General features: G+C 39.4%; 1 protein-coding gene across 5 annotated transcripts in view; it reads left to right on the top strand.

Annotated features, from left to right (window-relative positions):
* Nucleotides 1-18448, top strand: part of CHD7 (chromodomain helicase DNA binding protein 7) — a 126524-nt gene extending 108076 nt beyond the window's left edge. For 2 of the 5 annotated variants that reach the window (XM_072328525.1, XM_072328524.1), the window contains 16 exons: nucleotides 351-510; nucleotides 3905-3994; nucleotides 4480-4583; nucleotides 6046-6175; nucleotides 6456-6528; nucleotides 6747-6801; nucleotides 7541-7769; nucleotides 7928-8136; nucleotides 8276-8953; nucleotides 9397-9557; nucleotides 11175-11402; nucleotides 11635-12078; nucleotides 12549-12770; nucleotides 13100-13240; nucleotides 13737-13841; nucleotides 14612-18447. In XM_072328525.1, the coding sequence (XP_072184626.1) occupies nucleotides 351-510; nucleotides 3905-3994; nucleotides 4480-4583; nucleotides 6046-6175; nucleotides 6456-6528; nucleotides 6747-6801; nucleotides 7541-7769; nucleotides 7928-8136; nucleotides 8276-8953; nucleotides 9397-9557; nucleotides 11175-11402; nucleotides 11635-12078; nucleotides 12549-12770; nucleotides 13100-13240; nucleotides 13737-13841; nucleotides 14612-15565 (3983 nt within the window). In that variant the 3' untranslated portion in view covers nucleotides 15566-18447. Of the gene's footprint in view, nucleotides 1-350; nucleotides 511-3904; nucleotides 3995-4479; nucleotides 4584-6045; nucleotides 6176-6455; nucleotides 6529-6746; nucleotides 6802-7540; nucleotides 7770-7927; nucleotides 8137-8275; nucleotides 8954-9396; nucleotides 9558-11174; nucleotides 11403-11634; nucleotides 12079-12548; nucleotides 12771-13099; nucleotides 13241-13736; nucleotides 13842-14611 lie in introns of all 5 variants that reach the window. The other 3 variants (XM_072328528.1, XM_072328527.1, XM_072328526.1) reach the window with 3 other exon arrangements.
* The last annotated feature ends 1144 nt before the right edge of the window (nucleotides 18449-19592 follow it).

The following is a 19592-nucleotide window of genomic DNA, read 5'->3' as shown; positions in this document are numbered from 1 at the left end:
ACCACTGCAGTTAATCTCTTTCAAATGGCTGTAAATCATAAAGCTTGTTTCTTTATGGCTGTTCAGATTCATGAGTGTTTGTAGTAGAAATATTTGTATAACACCATTTTCTGGCTAGTTCTCTGAATTTTTGAAATCTTCACACCTAAATTAGCATGGAAGTTTTGGTTGATTTTGTTATTCACAATTTCCAGATGAATTATGTTGCTGTTCAGTTTTTGGTTGTCTCGTTGCCCACAGTGGAATTAATACAGCAGTGATACTTAGCTTTAAATGTGTATTTGTAATGCAGTTTGGTGTGAGAGCTTTTCTATTCAGACTGTATGAGAAGTAATTGGGGATTTGTGTAGGCCTGTCTGCGCCAGTGCCCAGAGGGAGGAAGGGCAAGAAAGTAAAAGCCCAGAGTTCACAGCCAATGCTTCAAGATGCTGATTGGCTCACCACCTGTAATCCGGATGTATTATTTCAAGAAGACAGCTATAGAAAACATCTCAAACACCACTGTAATAAGTAAGTATTATTATTTCATGTAATGCTTTTTATTATGTTTTTTGAAAGTCTGTGACTTCTTTGGAATGTTTTTAATAGAACATAGGGCTATTTAATAGGATGTAAAGAACATTATTACTTCTAATTTGGGGTATAATCATCTTAACAGATATCTGGATATTTCTGTAAGCTCTTTATGATTGATCCATTCTTAAAACATTTATGAAGAAATGTGTTTTCTATTTGATAAATAAGAATGAAATCAAATTTGTGATTATTCCTATTAGCATAAGGGAAAGAATATACCCTCACTTAAATCTGTTTCTCTTGACAACTGAACATCCTGCTCTTCCCTGCACTAGTGTGGCTTTACCTTGAGCACAGTGAGCCATTTTGAGCACCACAATATAAGATGAAAATGAAATTATTAGAGGCCCCAAAAGAGGGCTGTGAAGATGGTGAGGAGTCTAGAGGGCAAAGTGCATGAGGAGTTGCTGGGTCTGCTGTTTTGTTTGGCCTAGAGGAGAAGGCTGAGGGGAGAAGGCCTTGTGGCAGCCTACAGCTCCTCACGAGGGGAGCAGTGGGGCAGCTCAGATCTCTGCACTCTGGTAACGGTCAGGTTGGGTGTTGGGAAAAGGTTCTTTACCGGTTGGCGGTCAGGCCCTGGAACAGGCTGCCCAGGGCAGTGGACACAGCCCCAAGATGGTAGAGTTTGAAATCACTGTCCAAATGATTCTTAAACATAGAGTTTGAATTTTGGGAGGTCCAGTGTGGAGCCAGGGGTTGGACTCAATGATCCTTGTGAGTCCCTTCCAAATTGGGATATTCTGTGATCTTTTTAAACAAAAGCTATTTGTTAGCACTATTTTGTGGGGTCTATCAGGCAAATATCTGTAGAGTTTTTTCTTCTGTAAGATCTTAAATTCAGATTTCCAAATCTTAGTTCCCCTGAGTTGCATGTAGTAGCTCACCTCTACATGGATATATTTATTCATTCTTTTTCTTCCTTCCTCTTCTGCTGTCCACATGATACTGAATGTTTGTTCTCCTGTTCTCCGTTGTTGGAATCTGAATTTCTCACCATGTTCTCTAAGCTTAATCGTTGCCTTGATTGGGTGTTTGCAGTTCTGAACATCTTACTAAAATGAAAACCTAAGGGGATAAAGATAATTCTGTTTTAATTTGTGTGTTACTTTGCTTAATTATTGAATGAATGCCTCTTAAGTGCATCTCTTCTTTGCTTTTGGTTTGTAATATCTGGTTTATTTTTGAGTCAGCTTCTTTCAACAGTGTTCTTATTGGATACATAGAAAGCATGTGTAAAGCAGTGTCACTGAAAAGCTGTCATTACTTTGTGCTTTTAATATGAACTGTGTCTTATTAGAACTGTTTTCTTAGAAAGAAATTATTGATTTCAAAAGTATCTGTGGCCTGTCAACAAGGGGTGTGGTGTGAAGGAGGAAAGACATTTAAAAGGTTTATTAGTTCATTTCTAGATGCTAATGAAGCTTAATTCTTAGCTGATGAGAACAGATATTTAGAGAATTATGTTGGCAAGTGTACATACAAGTGAACTGGTTTTTGACTTTTTCCTAAACTGTTACTGAGTTTGGTTATTATGTTTCACTTCCTCATAAAGTAATTAAAGTATTTCTTGTAACATTATTTAGCTCTCCCGGGTAACATGTCCTCATTACTTGTTATATCGGTTTGCAGATCAGCCTTAAACTCATTTTAAAAATACTGCTGCTGAAATAATACAGCAGAATAATTAGAAGGATCGGGAAGCCTGATATATCACTGTACAAGAGTATTTTCAGTTGCTGTCCTTTCCTTCACTCCCTAGACCCACTGGGGCTAAGTGAATTGTAGAAACAACATGTTTAGTCCAGGTAAAATCAAGCTGAGGTAGAAGACAATTAGAAGCATGAGTAATTTCCTTCATCAGATAGCAATATCTATTGGATAAGTAAGAGCAGGGTGTCCTGCTCTCATGTGTAACATGCATGCTGCTTTAATGAGGAGGACTCCTGAAAGGTGCAAAGGACCTCTGCATTTTGGTTTAGTTTTGTCTTTTTCTCTTCCTTTGGCTTGATGTAATATCTGTTATTACTTAATCCAAAGATGATAGAGAGCCTCCACAGCTTATTTCTATAGCCACACAGAGAAAAGGTGTCCCTTACTGGTCCCGGTTATCAAGCACACAAAAAAAGCATGTCTGACATGTTTTGAATTGTAGAAATGACCTTGATTCAAATCCCTATTCATCCAAGGACTGCTTGGGTAACACATGTAAAACTGGAAATCACTCTATTGCATCAGATCCCTAACAAGGAGCTCTCAAAACTGGTGGTGGTCTAAATTTTTCATGCAACTGGGTGATCAGATTACTGCCTCCCCAGCTACCCTTACAGTTCCAAGAGAGCAGCTCTTCAACTGTAGCTGAAATGGATTTGGATACAGGGAGAAGGCAGGGAACACAGTCTCCATTTTATCTGGTGCTGATTCTACTTCATGAACTAGGCAGCAGGGGGTGCCCTGAATTGGGTAAACATGGGAGAGCTTGATTATTTCCAGGGAGACATTTTTTTTCTGTAGCGATGACCTCTTTTCTAGTCTCCTTGAAAATCCAGAGTCTGCCATTCTCACTCCTGCCAGCTTAAGCTGCTGTCGCAACACCTGACAGCGGTCCCAAAAATGACCGTAGTGTTGCAGGGATGGGAAAAAATAAACACAGGCAAGGAAGACTTCACTTCCTTATGGTGCTTATGTTGTGTACAGGTAAAATTAAATAGCAATTTGAGCTATAGAGATTAAAAATAGTTAATATCTCCTAGGGGAAATGGGGGATTATTTTTTTTTTCCCTCCCATTCTCGGAAGCAAAAAGTTGTATAATCTGAAAAACCTGACATTCCATATTGAGGGTTTATTGTAAGGTAGTAAAACCAGATTTTATATCTCGTTTATTCCTACAACTTCTGATGTGCTTCCAAAAATGGTATTAAGGCAGCAGCTGAGGAAATTTTATGAGATAATGAAGCAGAACAGTTACTGAAAGCCATCTGCTCAGTTGTTTACAAACTTGCTTCAATACTTCAGAGGCAGTGGTAGAGTACGTGTCTAAACTTCACAAGCTGCACTAGGTAGAACTAAATGAAATGCGCCGGGGCCGGGCTGCTCTCGGTCCCTCTCTGTGCAGTGTAAGCGGTTGCCAGGCAGGCCTGTTGGAAGCCAGCAGAAAGCACCACACAGAGGTGATTATGTGCCACCATCTGTCACGCTTCAAGCCTACCATACAGCATGGCTAATCAGCCTTGGCAGGATGATGGATGAACAGCAGCAGCTGCCAAAAGCCACTGTTGGCAAACAGTCCTGAAGTTAAGAACTTTTTCCCCCCTCTGCCTTCCTCTCCAGGGTCCTGCTGCGTGTCCGCATGCTGTACTATCTACGACAAGAAGTTATAGGGGACCAAGCAGACAGGATCTTAGAGGGTGCTGACTCAAGGTTAGTGCAAGCACAGGTTTATTTTTTTGCTTTATGATGCTGGATTATGTAAAGCACGTGTACTATAATAATTTCAGCATTTAAAGGTTGTTGTGTTTCCTGTTAAATGTGCTCCCAAGCCACATTATTATTTTATCAAATGAGGTGGGTGGAGGAGGGAACAGTAACAGAAATGGTTTTTCAGCATTGTTAATATTGAAGGATTATTGTAACTGCATTTTTTTTTTCTTTTTTCTTTTTTTAAATACTAAGACTGTAAATGAGTACGTTTGGGTAACCACTGGCATTTGGCTCCTAAAAGAGCCTAATATTTTTTCATTATTTCCTTTTAAACAATCCTAATTAATTTTCCACGCACTCTAATTTGTGCTGTTTTTTTTCTCCTCAAGAAGCTTATTTACAAAATGGTGTGAACCACTTCTCTTTTTTTTCCTAACATTTGTGTCCAGTTATCTTTGCAAATGTTTATAATGCTGTCTTTATAGTGAAGTAGATGTATGGATACCTGAGCCGTTCCACGCTGAAGTTCCTGCAGACTGGTGGGATAAGGAGGCCGATAAATCCCTTTTAATTGGAGTATTCAAACACGGTAAGTGGTGTCTCACTCTGAACAAAACTCAGTTGTAAAGCTTTCTGCGTGTAGGACTGTTCAGTCATAATATTAACAAGTATTGTTCCAAAGAACTGTTGGCTTGTATCTCCCTTTTTTTTTTTTTTTTTTTCTTGCCTGCATTAAAAACCTAATATGAGCTGTAAATATCAGATGCTGTTTTTAAATGTTTGCAGAACATTTGAGAAGAAAACATTACTTTCTTGGCTGTAAATAAAACAAAGCCATATTTGTTTAAATAATAGCCAAATAGTAAGATAGATCTCCATAAACTTTGCTTCCAGCACTGCTTCACTTGCTAACTCTGCCAACCAGTGTCAAAGTGGACGGTGGGCTTAACCTCTGCTATTAATCTGTACAAGTGCCTCCTGGGCTTTGTTCCAAGCAATATTTCACAAATGTCAGTGTTGAGAACTCCCGGCTCCCTTGAGTGGGATGCAGCCTTGTTAACTTTGAAAGGCTGGGGATGCAGAGCTGGCATGATATATACAGTGAGCGATTCCTGATTATAATCCCAATTCTCTGGAGGTCGCAGAGGTATTCTCAGCAGCCCAGCCTGACTAAAGGGGAGAATGATGGCTTATAAAACCTTTCATGATTACAGTTTGGCTTGAGGCTCTACAGCAGTTAGGAGCAGTGTGTTGTAGTACAAATCCTAATTGAATTGTGCTGTTCTGCCTATGTACAGCAGCTCTGTTTTGTGGGCTCAGCTGAGGCAAGTCTAGTCTAAAAATCATTTTCCTGCAGTGCACTGTTGGGATCTGCCATTTTCCATCTAGTCAACTTGGGCAGTAAAAAAAGCAAACAGCAGTTTGAAAACCATAGAGGGAACAGTGTCATCTTACTGACATGCATCATCCTAAACCTAATAAGACAGGTTCGTTGGCCTTACGTATAACCCATGTATACAGCATTTTCGCAGCCTACACTGAGGGTTCCAGCAAGGCTAGAGCAGAGCTACAGTGTGTGTGTGTGTGTGTGTGTGTGTGTGTGTGTGTGTGTGTTTCCATTCACATCTGCATGTTTGCAGTAGGGAGTGCTGGATATGGGGAACCACTGCAAAAGTTACGTAGCAACCTCTAGAGAAGAGCGAGGTTAGTTTTGGTGAAAGATTGTCGCTTTATAAAGAGATTATGTTAAAAAACGCTATTCGATTTTTACTGTTTGTTAATGCTACTGATGTTAAGATGTTTCTGTGCTGATGAAATTTACCAATATGAAAAAAATTTGTTATTCCACAAATGAAAACTACTGGGGAAAACAGTAAAAAATGCATAATTTTTTATTAAACAATTCCTTTAAAATCAGAGATACAGCTCCTTAATTTTATTTAAAAATAAATAAATGAACCCAGAAAACTGTATTTTACTACCTGAACTGTTCTTTTTACAGTTGATCATAGCTTTTTTTTTTTTTTTTTTTTTTTTTAAATACTTCCCAGGTTATGAGAAGTACAATTCCATGAGAGCTGATTCAACACTGTGCTTTCTGGAACGGGTTGGCATGCCTGATGCAAAGGCCATAGCTGCTGAACAGAGAGGGACAGACATGTTAGCAGATGGCGGTGATGGGTAAGGACGACATGAAAAAATTAATAAACTTTATCAGCATTGTATATGTTGGCATGAGTTCATGTGTCATATTCTGCTTACATCTCTTGCCTGAGGATCTGAAGTGATCACATAATGTAAAAAGTATGTAAAATTGCTTACACAGTTGAGCATGAAATATAAATGTGTAGCTTGGTACACCGTTCTGACGGCTTTTGTAGCTTTTTTTTGCTTTTCTTTCCAGAAAAATAACCTTTCAAAAACAGTGTTTATTTAAATTGCTTATTTTAAATGTTTTTAGAGGTGAATTCGACAGAGAGGATGAAGATCCAGAATATAAGCCAACCAGAACTCCTTTCAAGGATGAAATTGATGTAAGAACTTCAAGTTTCTGTAATTACAAGTATTTGTAAACATAACTGACACACCATGTTTATCCTAATGTGTAGTTCTTATGTTTGTGAGCTACCAGATAAACACGCCTTACAAAGATACTTTTCTGCTGTATTTGAAAGATAACATCTTTTTTTTCTGCAAACAATAACATATGGTCAAAGCTGAAAACTAAAATAACTTCTGTCTTCTCCCAAAGGAATTTGCAAACTCACCTCCGGAAGACAAAGAAGAGTCCATTGAAATCCACCCAAGTAAGATTATACAAAAAAGAGAAATAATAATAATAATAATTTCAAGGCAAAAATAGACCATTTAGGAAAAGGTGGACTGTTTTTATTAGCACATGAAGAAATGGGTTGTGTTTTGGGAAAACATCACGGTAAACTTCTTAGTGCCAAATCTCTTCATGCTTCACGTGTTTCAAAACAATTATTTACCATGTTTGAATAATCCCACATTAAGGCTTTCTGGGTTTCTAATTATGTGGTAGAAATTGTGATGATAAAAACTGGATGTTTCGTTATGCTGCTGTTGATGCTTTTGCCGAGATAATCTTGAAGTTGCTGTAGATAAGTTCCTCGGTATGGAGGAAAAGTGCCAAGTTTAAGTGAAAATAATGAAGTGGGAAATCATAAGCATAGGTGTTTTCACTGAGATGGAATGATCTTCTTAGTAACATATTTAAAGCTCTACTGCATTAATTTAAATACTTAAAGGTATTCATAATATGTTTGCATTCATAACATTGAATAATAATACCTGATAGTTATCTCTAAATGCTTCACAGTCATTTGAGTTTGTGGAGTCAGATGGTTTTATTCTATTTTTTATTTCCTACCAGTGTAGTTATCCTGTTTCTAATTTGTTCTGCACCAATATTAATGAAGCGTATGTTCTTATCTGATCAGACAGGAATCCAGTTTTAGCCTTAGAAACTTTGAAATGCTTAGTGCTGGTTTTGCAGTGCACAAATACTTCTCTATTCTCTAGACAAGCACAGTGAAAGCAATTCTGAGTTAGGCCAACTCTACTGGCCCAACACTTCAACCCTGACTACCCGTCTGCGTCGCCTCATTACTGCCTATCAGCGCAGCTATAAAAGGCAACAAATGAGGCAAGAGGCACTAATGAAGACTGACCGCAGGAGACGTCGGCCTCGGGAAGAAGTGAGGGCACTAGAAGCAGAAAGGGAGGCTATAATAACTGAAAAACGACAAAAGTGAGTTTCTCAATGTTGTTTTCCTTTAAATCTCAATTAAGTTTGTGTGTTGCCAGTACTTCTGCTTTGAGAGTATAAACTGGGGCCTGGGGGTATCCAAACTGTTTGAGCTCGCCTTTACTCAGTGGCCTCTTTTTTTTTTTCCTTCTTTTGAATAGATGGACAAGAAGAGAAGAAGCTGATTTTTATCGTGTAGTGTCTACTTTTGGAATTATTTTTGATCCTATAAAACATCAATTTGACTGGAATCAATTCAGAGCATTTGCCAGGCTTGATAAAAAGTCCGATGAAAGCTTGGAGAAGTATTTTAATGGCTTTGTGAATATGTGTAGACGAGTGTGCCGAATGCCAGTCAAGCCAGATGATGGTAAGTTTTACTGACTGCAGAAATGGACCTGACTATTAATAGACAGTACCATTGTTGAAACTTCATTCCTAAGTGCAATGATTTAGAGATGGGCGTACATCTAGTCAGTATTAAACAGTACAAACTAATGTCATTGCAGAGCCACCTGATCTTTCTACTATGATTGAACCGATCACAGAAGAACGTGCTTCCAGAACTTTATATCGCATAGAGCTGTTACGGAAAATCCGTGAACAGGTTCTTCATCACCCACAGCTGGGAGAGAGGCTAAAACTTTGCCAACCGAGCTTGGATCTGCCAGAGTGGTGGGAGTGTGGTAAACATGACAAAGACTTACTGATTGGTGCTGCTAAACATGGAGTCAGTAGGACAGATTATCACATTTTGAATGATCCTGAGCTGTCTTTTCTTGAGGCACACAAAAACTTTGCTCAAAACAGAGGGGTGGGTAATGCAAATACTGTCTCTTCACTACACCCTGTGGGTGCTGGCTGCAGTCAAACACCACCTATTGTCCCATCCACACCAGTACAAGAAGAAAAAAGTACAGAACAAACGGAGTCTAAAGTTGAAGGATCTGAAAATCCAGCAGCCAAAGAAAAGTCTGATATCAAGGAAGAGACGGATATTGCAGATAAAGACACTAAACAGGATTGCGATGCTGAGGCTGAGACTGGCTCTGTTAAATGTGAATTGAAAGACATAGAAATGAGTACAGATGTAGACCCAAAATCTATTTCAGAAAAAGGTTCAGAAGAAGATGAAGAGGAGAAACTGGATGATGATGACAAATCAGAAGAGTCCTCCCAACCTGAAGGTAACGCTTTGGTCAGGTCAGTCCTATACACTTAGTTTAGCATGAGTCCCATAGTTGTTCTGACTTGTGCCAGCTGGTAAGTGGCATGCAAGGAGCTGTTTTGAGCATGGATAGGCTACATTTAGCAGCTGCTCATCTTTTCCATGAATCAGGTGGGTAGATAAACTTTCCCCAAAAAAACCCACCAAACCATAGAAGCTAAAACAATCCAGCTTTAACAGGTCTTTTTTTCCCTGTGAGGAATGATTTCCAAGATAACTTATTGATCTAAAAAGTACAATTTCTGTGCCAAGTGCAGAAGACTAAGGCTCTGTTGTAATAATGGTGGAACATCAGAGTTAGAAGTATGATATCAAATATGCTTGTCTTAACCTATCTATTGAGGCTGACATTGGATGGTTCTGAAGTTTTGCAGTTAATTCTTGGTCATGGTTATTATTCAGCAGGAGCAGTTTCTCAGGGTAAGAATTTTGATGAAGAAAGCAATGCCTCTATGAGTACCGCAAGGGATGAAACACGCGATGGATTCTACATGGAAGATGGGGATCCTTCTGTGGTCCAGCTGCTTCATGAGAGAACATTTGCCTTTTCTTTCTGGCCTAAGGTTGGTTGGGGGTAGGATGCGATGCATTGTTTTCAATACAGATAATGTGTGGGAAGTGTGCTGCAAAGAGAGCTTTGTACAGTTTTGTGCTTCTAGTAAACATGAGACTCTATTCTGAGAATGATTTTTGAAATGGCTTTTTATTGTTCAATTGTGTACAGATTAGTGGAGGAAATGAACAGAATTGCTTTACTGTATAACAGCAAACCTCTGACAGACTCGAGTTCCTTATAGGCCCTGTAACTTTCTGAGTGTAGAATCACACCTCTTACACCGTCATTGATGGAAGCAAATTTATGACTTTGAATTCTAGATTTCATGTGCAGAGCAGTCTGCAAGGAGAGCAGAGATATTCTGCAAGATCACCTTTTCTGTTTGGGATGGAGAAAAGGGTACTGGTGACCTACATGATCTAAGCCATTATGTAATGTTGACAGATGTAATTGTATTAAGGTGTCCTGCAAATACAAGCAGCAGTTTTACATAAGATAAAAGCTATATTTTAATTAGGGAACAGTACAGAAATATATCTAACACAAATTTTTTTTGAAAAATATCAAACTATAACATCATAATAAATCCATGCATAATTTTGTACTGTCTCATGCAGTAAGGGCAGTGGAGAGAAATAAAGTAGTAATAGTCTTAAGCTTACTAATCACCATAACAGGGCCATCTGGTTTGGGAGGGGGCGGGGTAGGGCAGGGGGACCTTGCTCTTAATAGGCTTATTCCTGGAGAAAGCAAGCAGTCTGTTGCAGCTGCTGAGATTTGCTAGTGGCCTTTGCGCTGTTATGCTGTTCAGGAAGCTAACTGATGCTCATATTCCCTAAGCAGCAGTATTCTCATAGTTCTGAAGTTTCTACTACTTCAGACAGGCTAGCGTGGAATGTACTTGAATACTAAAATGGAAAAGAATTATACTCATTTTCTTTGCTTTCAGTATGTATTTTGGAAACATGAACTAAAATCTTATTTTGGTTATAGAGTAAAAACAAATCCCTAATCTATGTAGATTCAGCATAAGTAGACTAATACACATAATCAGAGATTTTAGTGTACACGCTTCAGTGAAATTTGAAGTGATAATGGGTGTGGAATGAAAATTGACATTCATTAGATGTCCCTAGGTTGGTGCTTGTTTCATAATGTTGAACTTTATTAATAGTGACGCTAATGAGGATCCACTTCCTACGACAGAATTGCAGATCCAGCCTCTTGGATCTCAAGAACTGCAGTTTTTAAAATACTCATTGCAGATGTTTTGATTTTTTTTCCCTTCCGAACTGTTGATTTTGCTAACAGCTCAAGTCAGAAGCGTAAAACAATTGTGAGTTTCTGTTACAGTCTGTCTGTTGGTGCACTGCCCAACGGAAAATTTGATCTGTCTTCTTCCTTCACCTCAATATAAATGCTGTTTTTAAACTCTAGCTCTATTTTACAAAATTCCCCATACGTTAGCTTTGTTCAGGCGATAGTTTTTCCTGGACTAGAAGAATAGTTGTTTTTTTAATGTCTTTCTTAAGTTGTGCTGAACTAGACAGAGTAGTTATACTCATTTGAGTTTAACAGGCAACCTCCGCGCTAAAGGTTCATTATGTACTTTTCCTTTACACAGGATCGAGTAATGATCAACCGATTAGACAACATCTGTGAAGCAGTGCTGAAAGGGAAGTGGCCAGTAAATAGGCGCCAGATGTTTGATTTCCAGGGGCTCATACCTGGGTATACTCCAACAGCTGTGGACAGCCCTCTGCAAAAAAGGAGCTTTGCAGAGCTCTCCATGATTGGTCAAGCCAGCATCAGTGGCAGTGAAGACATCACTGCTTCTCCTCAGTTGTCAAAGGCAAGGCTGCATCTTTCTCACTCTTACAGAAAACTTTTTGTCTTTCGTGCACTGATTTTGCATAATATGAAAAAAAAATATCATTCCTTTGAATAAAGTAGGAAAAATAAAAGGCAATGTTACCTTGAGTAAAGTAAAGGTTTTGTTTTCTCAATTACACGTTCGTTCTGCTGTAAAATCAGTGTAGTTAGCAGAGTTGTGTTAATATTTGGAAATCTTAATATTTCATTAGGAAGATGCACTCAATTTATCGGTTCCACGTCAGAGGAGGAGGAGACGAAGAAAGATTGAAATTGAGGCTGAGAGAGCTGCCAAAAGGAGAAATCTTATGGAAATGGTTGCCCAGTTACGTGAGTCTCAGGTGGTCTCAGAAAATGGACAAGAAAAGGTTGTAGATTTATCAAAGGCCTCACGAGAGGCAACAAGTTCTACCTCAAATTTTTCATCTGTTACTTCAAAGTTTATCTTGCCTAATGTCTCCACACCTGTGTCCGATGCCTTTAAAACTCAAATGGAGCTGCTGCAAGCAGGTCTTTCACGCACACCCACGAGGCATCTACTAAATGGCTCTTTAATAGATGGAGAACCACCCATGAAGAGGAGGAGAGGAAGGAGGAAAAATGTAGAAGGGCTTGATCTGTTATTTATGAGCAACAAACGGACATCATTGACTGTAGTAAGACAGCAACCTTTTTTGTCTCCTATTTTTTCTTCTGTGTCTAGTACTTTCTGAATGTGAGTTTACAGTGTTATACTATAGCAAATGATAATGCACGGTTCTCACCCAGCCAGCTTTTGCTTTGAATTTAATTTTGAACCCAACAAAATGTAGTTTATATCAAGTTTTTACTATAGCAGATTGTGACTTGGTTTTAACTAGTTTGTAATTTCAAAAAGATATTTTTCCTTTGAAATATAGTACCATTAACTGACAATATAGGGATCATTAACTGATAAATGCATGAAAACTGCTCTGTCTGTTCTTTAATGTTCAAAGATTCTAAGTTTACAAAATCCCCTAACTTGACTCCTTTACATAGTAGAAATGTTTACGTCTTATTAACTACTGCCTTGAGCCTTTAACTTAAGTCTCCCAGGTAAGTGCTGCCTCGAAGTGAGAATTAATGCTGGTATTCATGTTTTCAGGAGGATGCAGAAGTGACCAAAGCTTTTGAAGAAGATATGGAAGCCCTACCACCAAGGAACATTCCATCTCCTGGTCAACTGGACCCAGACACTCGCATCCCTGTAATCAATCTAGAGGATGGGACCAGGCTGGTGGGAGAAGATGCTCCCAAAAACAAGGATTTAGTTGAATGGCTTAAATTGCATCCTACTTACACTGTAGATATGCCAAGTTATGTACCAGTAAGTATGTGATTTTAAAAGCGTAGTTGTATTAGATTAGTATAGAAGTTAATTTTACAGACATGGAAATAAGTTTCTTCATATTGAGCATAGTCATTGGATTTTCAGCTGTCTGGGTTTCAGCAGTGATTTCCATCCTAGCCACATTTACTGTAATATCTAAACACTCAGGAGGCACTGGGATTTCTATGTATGTTCAGGAAAAACATTTTTTGAGGGTAAAGTAATTGGTGCCTTCTTAAAATTTTTGTTAGAAGACGTGTCATAATTCTTGATTTTGGTCAAGAGAATGAAAAAACTAAAAAGCAACACATTTCTCTTCTTTCCAGAAGAGTGCAGATGTGCTGTTTTCCTCATTTCAGAAGCCGAAACAAAAACGACACAGATGTCGAAACCCTAATAAACTGGATATTAACACCTTGACAGGAGAAGAAAGGGTACCTGTTGTAAATAAGCGAAATGGGAAGAAGGTAAACACTGCATTTGTTGGAACTGTTTAAATTGTGTAATAATGTCTTTGCACGTGGCTTTTTGTTCCAAACTTACTTCTTTAAAAAGTTTAATTTGGCACTGTCATTTATTCTTACTATCACCCAGAACCCATAATTCCTCCTTTACTAATGGTATGCTCATATTAGTCATTTAAGTTGAGGAGTAACTCCTATTTTTTGAAACTGTCTAGCATGTTATTTCCTTACATTAGGTATGAATTTCATTACTGGTACTGCCTGGACTGCGACATTTTGCTGTGTATTTTAAAACATGGTCTTTTCAATTCTTGTATCATTAGGTAGTTTTAGTTCAGTTTTCCACCATGTGAATTGAAATTCTTTACTGTCATTCTTCTTAGATGAAAGTGCACAGATGGAAAATGTACGGATGAACAGTAGCAGTTTGGTGGTTTGGGTTGTTTGGTCGGTTGTTTTTTGTTTGTGTTTGTAAGTATTACCTTACCTTTTGCATTAGATGGGTGGAGCTATGGCCCCTCCAATGAAGGACTTGCCAAGATGGTTAGAAGAAAATCCTGAATTTGCTGTTGCTCCAGATTGGACTGACATTGTTAAACAGTCTGTAAGTGAAACTTTAATTCCATGCTAGATTACAGCACAGGAAAGTTGAAGGTTGTGTAAATTTTTGCAGGCAAGCACTGATGATTAAATCCTTTATCTCATAGCTAGTAGTTCCGAGCTGAGGAAATTGTAGTGTCAGGATGGGTGTTATCCAGCAAAGGTGATAGAAGGTTTCTCTAGAGTAGGATTGCGGTACACTGGAAAAATCAGGTACAGTAAAGTAACCTTCAGCATTAGTTATGTTTCTGTTGACTATTTTGTATTTTTTCCATTTAGTAAGCAGCAATTCTTAATAAATACAGGTGTTTGTATATTATACAACTACTAATCTAAGTATTTTTCACATGCACAGCAGAAACAGTAATCACCTTGGTAGTTTGTAGCATCAAAGAATTAGCTTTGCTGCCTTTTATTTGATAACTGTTATTTGAAATAGAGCGTGCAGTTCTGCAAATACTTCTTAAAACACTACTCCCTATACTGGAGTTGGCTGGGAAGTACAAGCTACAGTGATTCAGCGTTGATTTGTTCTTCTGCCCTGTTTAAATAGGCAAAACGTGTGACTTCTTCAGTTTTTCTTACGTGTTCTAGTGTTGATCACTTCAGTAGCTAGCTGCTCATGATCTACCTGGGTTGAAAAATGAACTTTTTGAATTAAAAAAAATGATGTGATAAAATCTCTCCAGTTTCTTCCATCATAGCTAGTTAGCTGCTGAAAACTACAAAAGCTAGTGGAGAATAAAACTCTATTTTTCTGCATCCCTTTCTCAGGGTTTTGTTCCAGAGTCTATGTTTGACCGTCTTCTCACTGGACCTGTTGTGAGGGAGGAAGGAGCGAGCAGAAGAGGAAGAAGGCCAAAAAGTGAAATTGCCAAAGCAGCTGCAGCAGCTGCTGCTGTAGCATCAACTTCGGGAATCAACCCACTACTAATGAACAGTCTGTTTGCTGGAATGGACCTCACCAGCCTCCAGAATCTACAGAACCTGCAGTCTCTCCAGCTCGCAGGCCTCATGGGCTTTCCGCCAGGGTTAGCAACAGCTGCTGCTGCTGGGGGGGATGCTAAAAATCCGGCTGCCATGTTGCCTCTGATGTTGCCAGGGATGGCAGGATTGCCCAATATGTTTGGACTAAGCGGATTGTTGAATAACCCAATAACGGCTACTACTGGAAATGCCACTACTGCTTCCGGTCAAGGAGAGACTGAGGATGGCGCTTCAAAAGCTGAAGAGAAGAAGAATGAGAATGAAGAGGAGAACAAAGACTCTGAGAAAAGCACAGACACTGTTTCTGCTACTGACTCTGCGAATGGATCCGTCAGTGCTGCTACTGCGGCGACTACCGCCACTGCCACCACTACCACCACCACCAACACTGGATTGCCCACAAACCCTCTGGCCTTCAATCCTTTCCTGCTGTCTACCATGGCTCCTGGCCTGTTCTATCCATCTATGTTTCTACCTCCGGGACTGGGAGGATTGACTCTGCCTGGTTTCCCAGCACTAGCAGGACTTCAGAATGCAGTGGGCTCCAATGAAGAGAAGGCTACTGACAAAACTGAAGGAACTGCCTTTAAAGATGAAGAAAACCTGGAAGGCAGCGATGCAGAGGAGAGCCTTGATAAAACTGCAGATTCCTCCGTTTTAGAAGACGAAATAGCACAGGGTGAAGAATTAGACTCACTTGATGGGGGAGAAGAAATAGAAAACAATGAAAATGATGAATAACCAGTACCAGTTACAGTTGAAGTGTTTTAAACTTTTGACAAGTGGTAGTCCTACTGTTTACACTCACAGTTAATGTCCATACTTAGTTTTTATAAGCTGTTCTGTAACATAGTGTAGCAAAAAAAAAAAAAAGAAAAAAAAAAAAAGAAAAGAGAAAAAAAAAGTTCAAGTCATGTTATACAGATGTGTCAAAAGGTATCTTGGTCATTAAGTATTGTGCAGTGCATTATTTATTATCCCTAGGAGAGATGAAATTTGAGAGGTGATCATGTCTTTTTAAGGAAATCGACATAATGCTCTGCTTTCTTTTTGTTGTTTTGTTTTGCTTTTTTTTTTTCCTTTTGGTACCATTGGTATTATGAAAAGCAGCAATTTGTAATCAAGTGGCACTAATAGAAGGAAGTGCTGCTTCAAGGAAGGATGAAGTTATATATTTAATTTTTAATTTTAATTTTAATTTTTTTTTCTTTTTTTTTTTTTTTTTTGCTGTGAAGGTCAAGATGAAATCTACCATACATATCGTACTCGCGCTTCATTTTGACTGTATGGGAGTTCACCCGCTCACATGCGCGCACACACCCACACACACACACTCTCTCTCTGACAATCTTCATGATAGTGTGAATGTCTCTGTCTTGAGACGCAGCAATAATAAGGCAGCTGTTGAATGTGAAGAGTACCTTTTGGAAATTTACCCGCGGAGAAGGTCCTTACAGGATAAAGCTACAGTTTAATCGTCTCGTGATCTTTGTAATGCACTGGTAGAAACAAAAAAAGATAAAAAAAATAAAAATAAAATAAAAATCAGGTACCTTTTTTAAATTAAAGGACTTTGTTACTTTAGCCACAAAGCTAAACAGCATTACCTCAACTCTAAACTAGCCTTGAAGTTTACAGACATGACTTTGTAAATGTATTGTTTTTTTCTTTGTTGTGATGTCTTTTTATTATTATTGTTTTTTTGTTTTGTTTTGTTTTTTTTTTCCCTTTGGAAACTGCTATCATGTAAGATAAGATGTAAATTGCTGCCAACTGTAGTAATGATGCTTTTAATAAAAGTGACCCATGATATGCAGAGATGTAATTATAAACCGTAGCGTTTAGGGACGTCACAACTGGTGTTCATGTTTTATATTTGCATTGTGGCTTTTTGCAGCATTTTCTGCTATGTTCCCCGATAGATTAGCGGCTGTAAATGCTGAACTGATTGTCTTCACAGGACTAGGCAGGAAGAGAATCCCTGAATTACCTTCATATTTTCCACTCTAAGTAACTCTGCAGAAAAGCACACTAAAAAGCCTACTTTACTCCTTCAAAAGGGGCACGAGAGACTGAGAATACTTTAAAATGTGTTCAGCATGTGATAATATGGTACACTAAAGAACAAAAGGGCAAAAGAAAAATGAGGCTTTAATAGGCACAATATCTAGGTCATTTATCCTTGGTTAATGGGTAGAAAAACACAATGCTGTAGTGACAGCAAGGGATACAAAGGCTCTGTGGTATCCTGTAGACCAGAGCTTGTGATGCCAGAAACCACTGTGTCAAGCAACCTACATGAAACTAAAACTGACCCACTTTTCATGAAAACCAGCGTCTCTTCTGGAGAGCTACCGACGTGTACCCTTTTGTGACCTTTGATATTGGAGATAATGTACCATCTGAGAACTTCTGTTTTCACAGCGTTGTCACCTTGACACACACGTACACAACCGTCTCGATAGTGAGGATAAAAGGTTAGGCCTGCAGTAGAGTACATGAAAAATTAGCTATTTGAGTTGCCAGCTGTGGGTGGACCCCTGTCTTATGATTAATTTTACCTGTGCTTTCGGAGAGCTGCAGCCCTTTCACATCCCCTGTGAATTTGCACAAGAGCTCGGAGTAAGGAGTACTGCAAGGCCAGAACTCAGCCGTGAGGAGGACGTGTTACAAGGGGTGAGCTTGCCCTGAAAGGAGCGTTCAACGAACAGTGAAAGTAGATGAGAAATGAAAGCTTAGGAAGTGAATTTGGTGTGAATGAATCACAGACGCGCACTGCTGAAATGAATAGGTGGCAGAATGTCTCGTACTGCCGCTTAAATAGATCACATGGAGTTAATGAAGGTCAGGAAGGATTTCCTCCCGCCGTGTCCGTCATTGGACAGTTGACGAGGTGTGTTTGTTATTCCTGCTTATTTCTAAAACATTGCACGTAGACCACGACAACAAGTGAGAGGCTGAAGGCCAAGGTATATTAACTCGATCTGGTGTGTTGAATCCATTCTATCTGTTATTTATGTTGTTTAAATGACTGGTGTCTTATTTTGTCTTCTGTCTCTAGGACTTCCCCTCTAAAAGTGGCTAGGTGCTTCCTGTTGTGTGTGTTTCACGTACTGATACAAAATAGCCCTTTTCTAAATTCAGTTTTATAATTCCCAGCAAAGATTTAAACAGACTAATGATATCCCTTGGGAGGACCCTTTTTAATTGGCAAGAATAGAAATTATATTGTTAAATGCCACACAAACCCTTTTCATTCTCCTAACTCTCTTCCTCTGTCAAAATGAGGGGGAAATTCAGGTAACTGCCTACTTCTGCCTGCAGGTTGTTGGCACTGAAACATCCAAGTTGTGACATAGGGTATCTGAGGGACAACATAGTAAGTGAATCTTCTCCCTTTTAGAAGTGTTCCTCAATGCAGCTACTACTCATCTGTGTTTCCTGTTCAAAGCAAAAACTGAAACTGGAGAACTGCTGTAGCAGCATGGATGCTGTGATGGTGGGGGAGTCTCTGGGCCTTCCGCTTGCTTTCCAACAGCCTCGCCTCCTCCGGGTTAAGCAGACTACTCACCTGTTGGATAGAAGGTGGCGTTTGGTTTTGGAAGGGATATGGGCCCCTGGCATGAAAAATGAAGTGGGGGGGATTGCCATCTAATGTCCAAGAAATGTATTACATGAAAATATGAAGGTTTTTCTTTGATACGACAGAGTTTTTAATATGTTAATTATTGCAGTGATTCTCACAAAGTTTTAAAGTGTGTCTAAATGAATAAAAGCTTACGTGCGTTAAGATGATTAGAACATGCTATTCTCAACTTGATTCACAGCTGGAGCACCTTCCTGCCCATCTCATTCGGAAGCCTCCTGCCAGTACCCGTGTGTTGCTGGACCTCTCCTTTATGGTCACAGAATTGCTAATGGGGAATGTCAAGGAGTACAAGTGACTTTGGATGAGCGTGGCAAAGTATAGAATGATCTGCATGCTGACGCAGCCTTTCCTGGGTACGTGGCGTGCAGCCCTGCCAAGAGAAACAGCAAAACAGCAACAAATCTGCTCAGGCTTCTAAGGACGTATTTTCTCAGTATTTGCAAGAGAAATCTTATGATCCCATTTGTAAACCTAGGCTGTTGAGGAGAACTGGTTGAAAACTCACTGATGACGTAGCAGACAAGTTCCTAAACTAGTCCAAAGTATCTTCTGTTGGCTTTGGTCTCTTGTTTCATGTCAATGTCAAAAACTGTGCCATGTACAAGTGTATCACTGATTGGAACAGCGTGTAGTTTTCTTCTGTCAAGGACCCTTCCAATTCAGTACAGCAAAATAAGCACTCTTTCATTTGAGAGACAGGAGTTTGGGGGATGGGGAGAGGTAATCAATTGTATTTCCTGTGCTGAGCTTCCCACTGAGTTTCATCTTGCCTACCAAGCTGCTTGTGCGTGCAGAGCTCCCCAGCTACCCCACGTCACAACTTCAGCTCTCCCCTTGGTGCCGGGACTGGTTCTGGTGGCAGCAGGAGGCAGCCAGGGCTCTGAGCCCCTGGTATCCCCATGCTCTTCCCAGGGCTGGGAGCTGCAGCCCTGTCACCACTTCTGGCTGCATTGGATGGGGGAGTGCTGGCTTGGCCTTCAAGAGGCCTTGAAATGTGGCATTTGGGGCATATATTCTAATCACCAGCTTGAGTCAGCTGCTCTGATTAAAAGGAAATGGATTGTTATGGATTGGCAGTTGATGTGAGTGAGGTTTGATGAGTGTTTTGGAAGCAATCGA

This window comes from Excalfactoria chinensis, chromosome 2 (assembly GCF_039878825.1).
Source record: "Excalfactoria chinensis isolate bCotChi1 chromosome 2, bCotChi1.hap2, whole genome shotgun sequence".
Classification (NCBI taxonomy): Eukaryota; Metazoa; Chordata; class Aves; order Galliformes; family Phasianidae; genus Excalfactoria; species Excalfactoria chinensis.
Note: the sequence above shows the minus strand (reverse complement) of the source record. Positions and strands in the feature narration are given on the sequence as shown.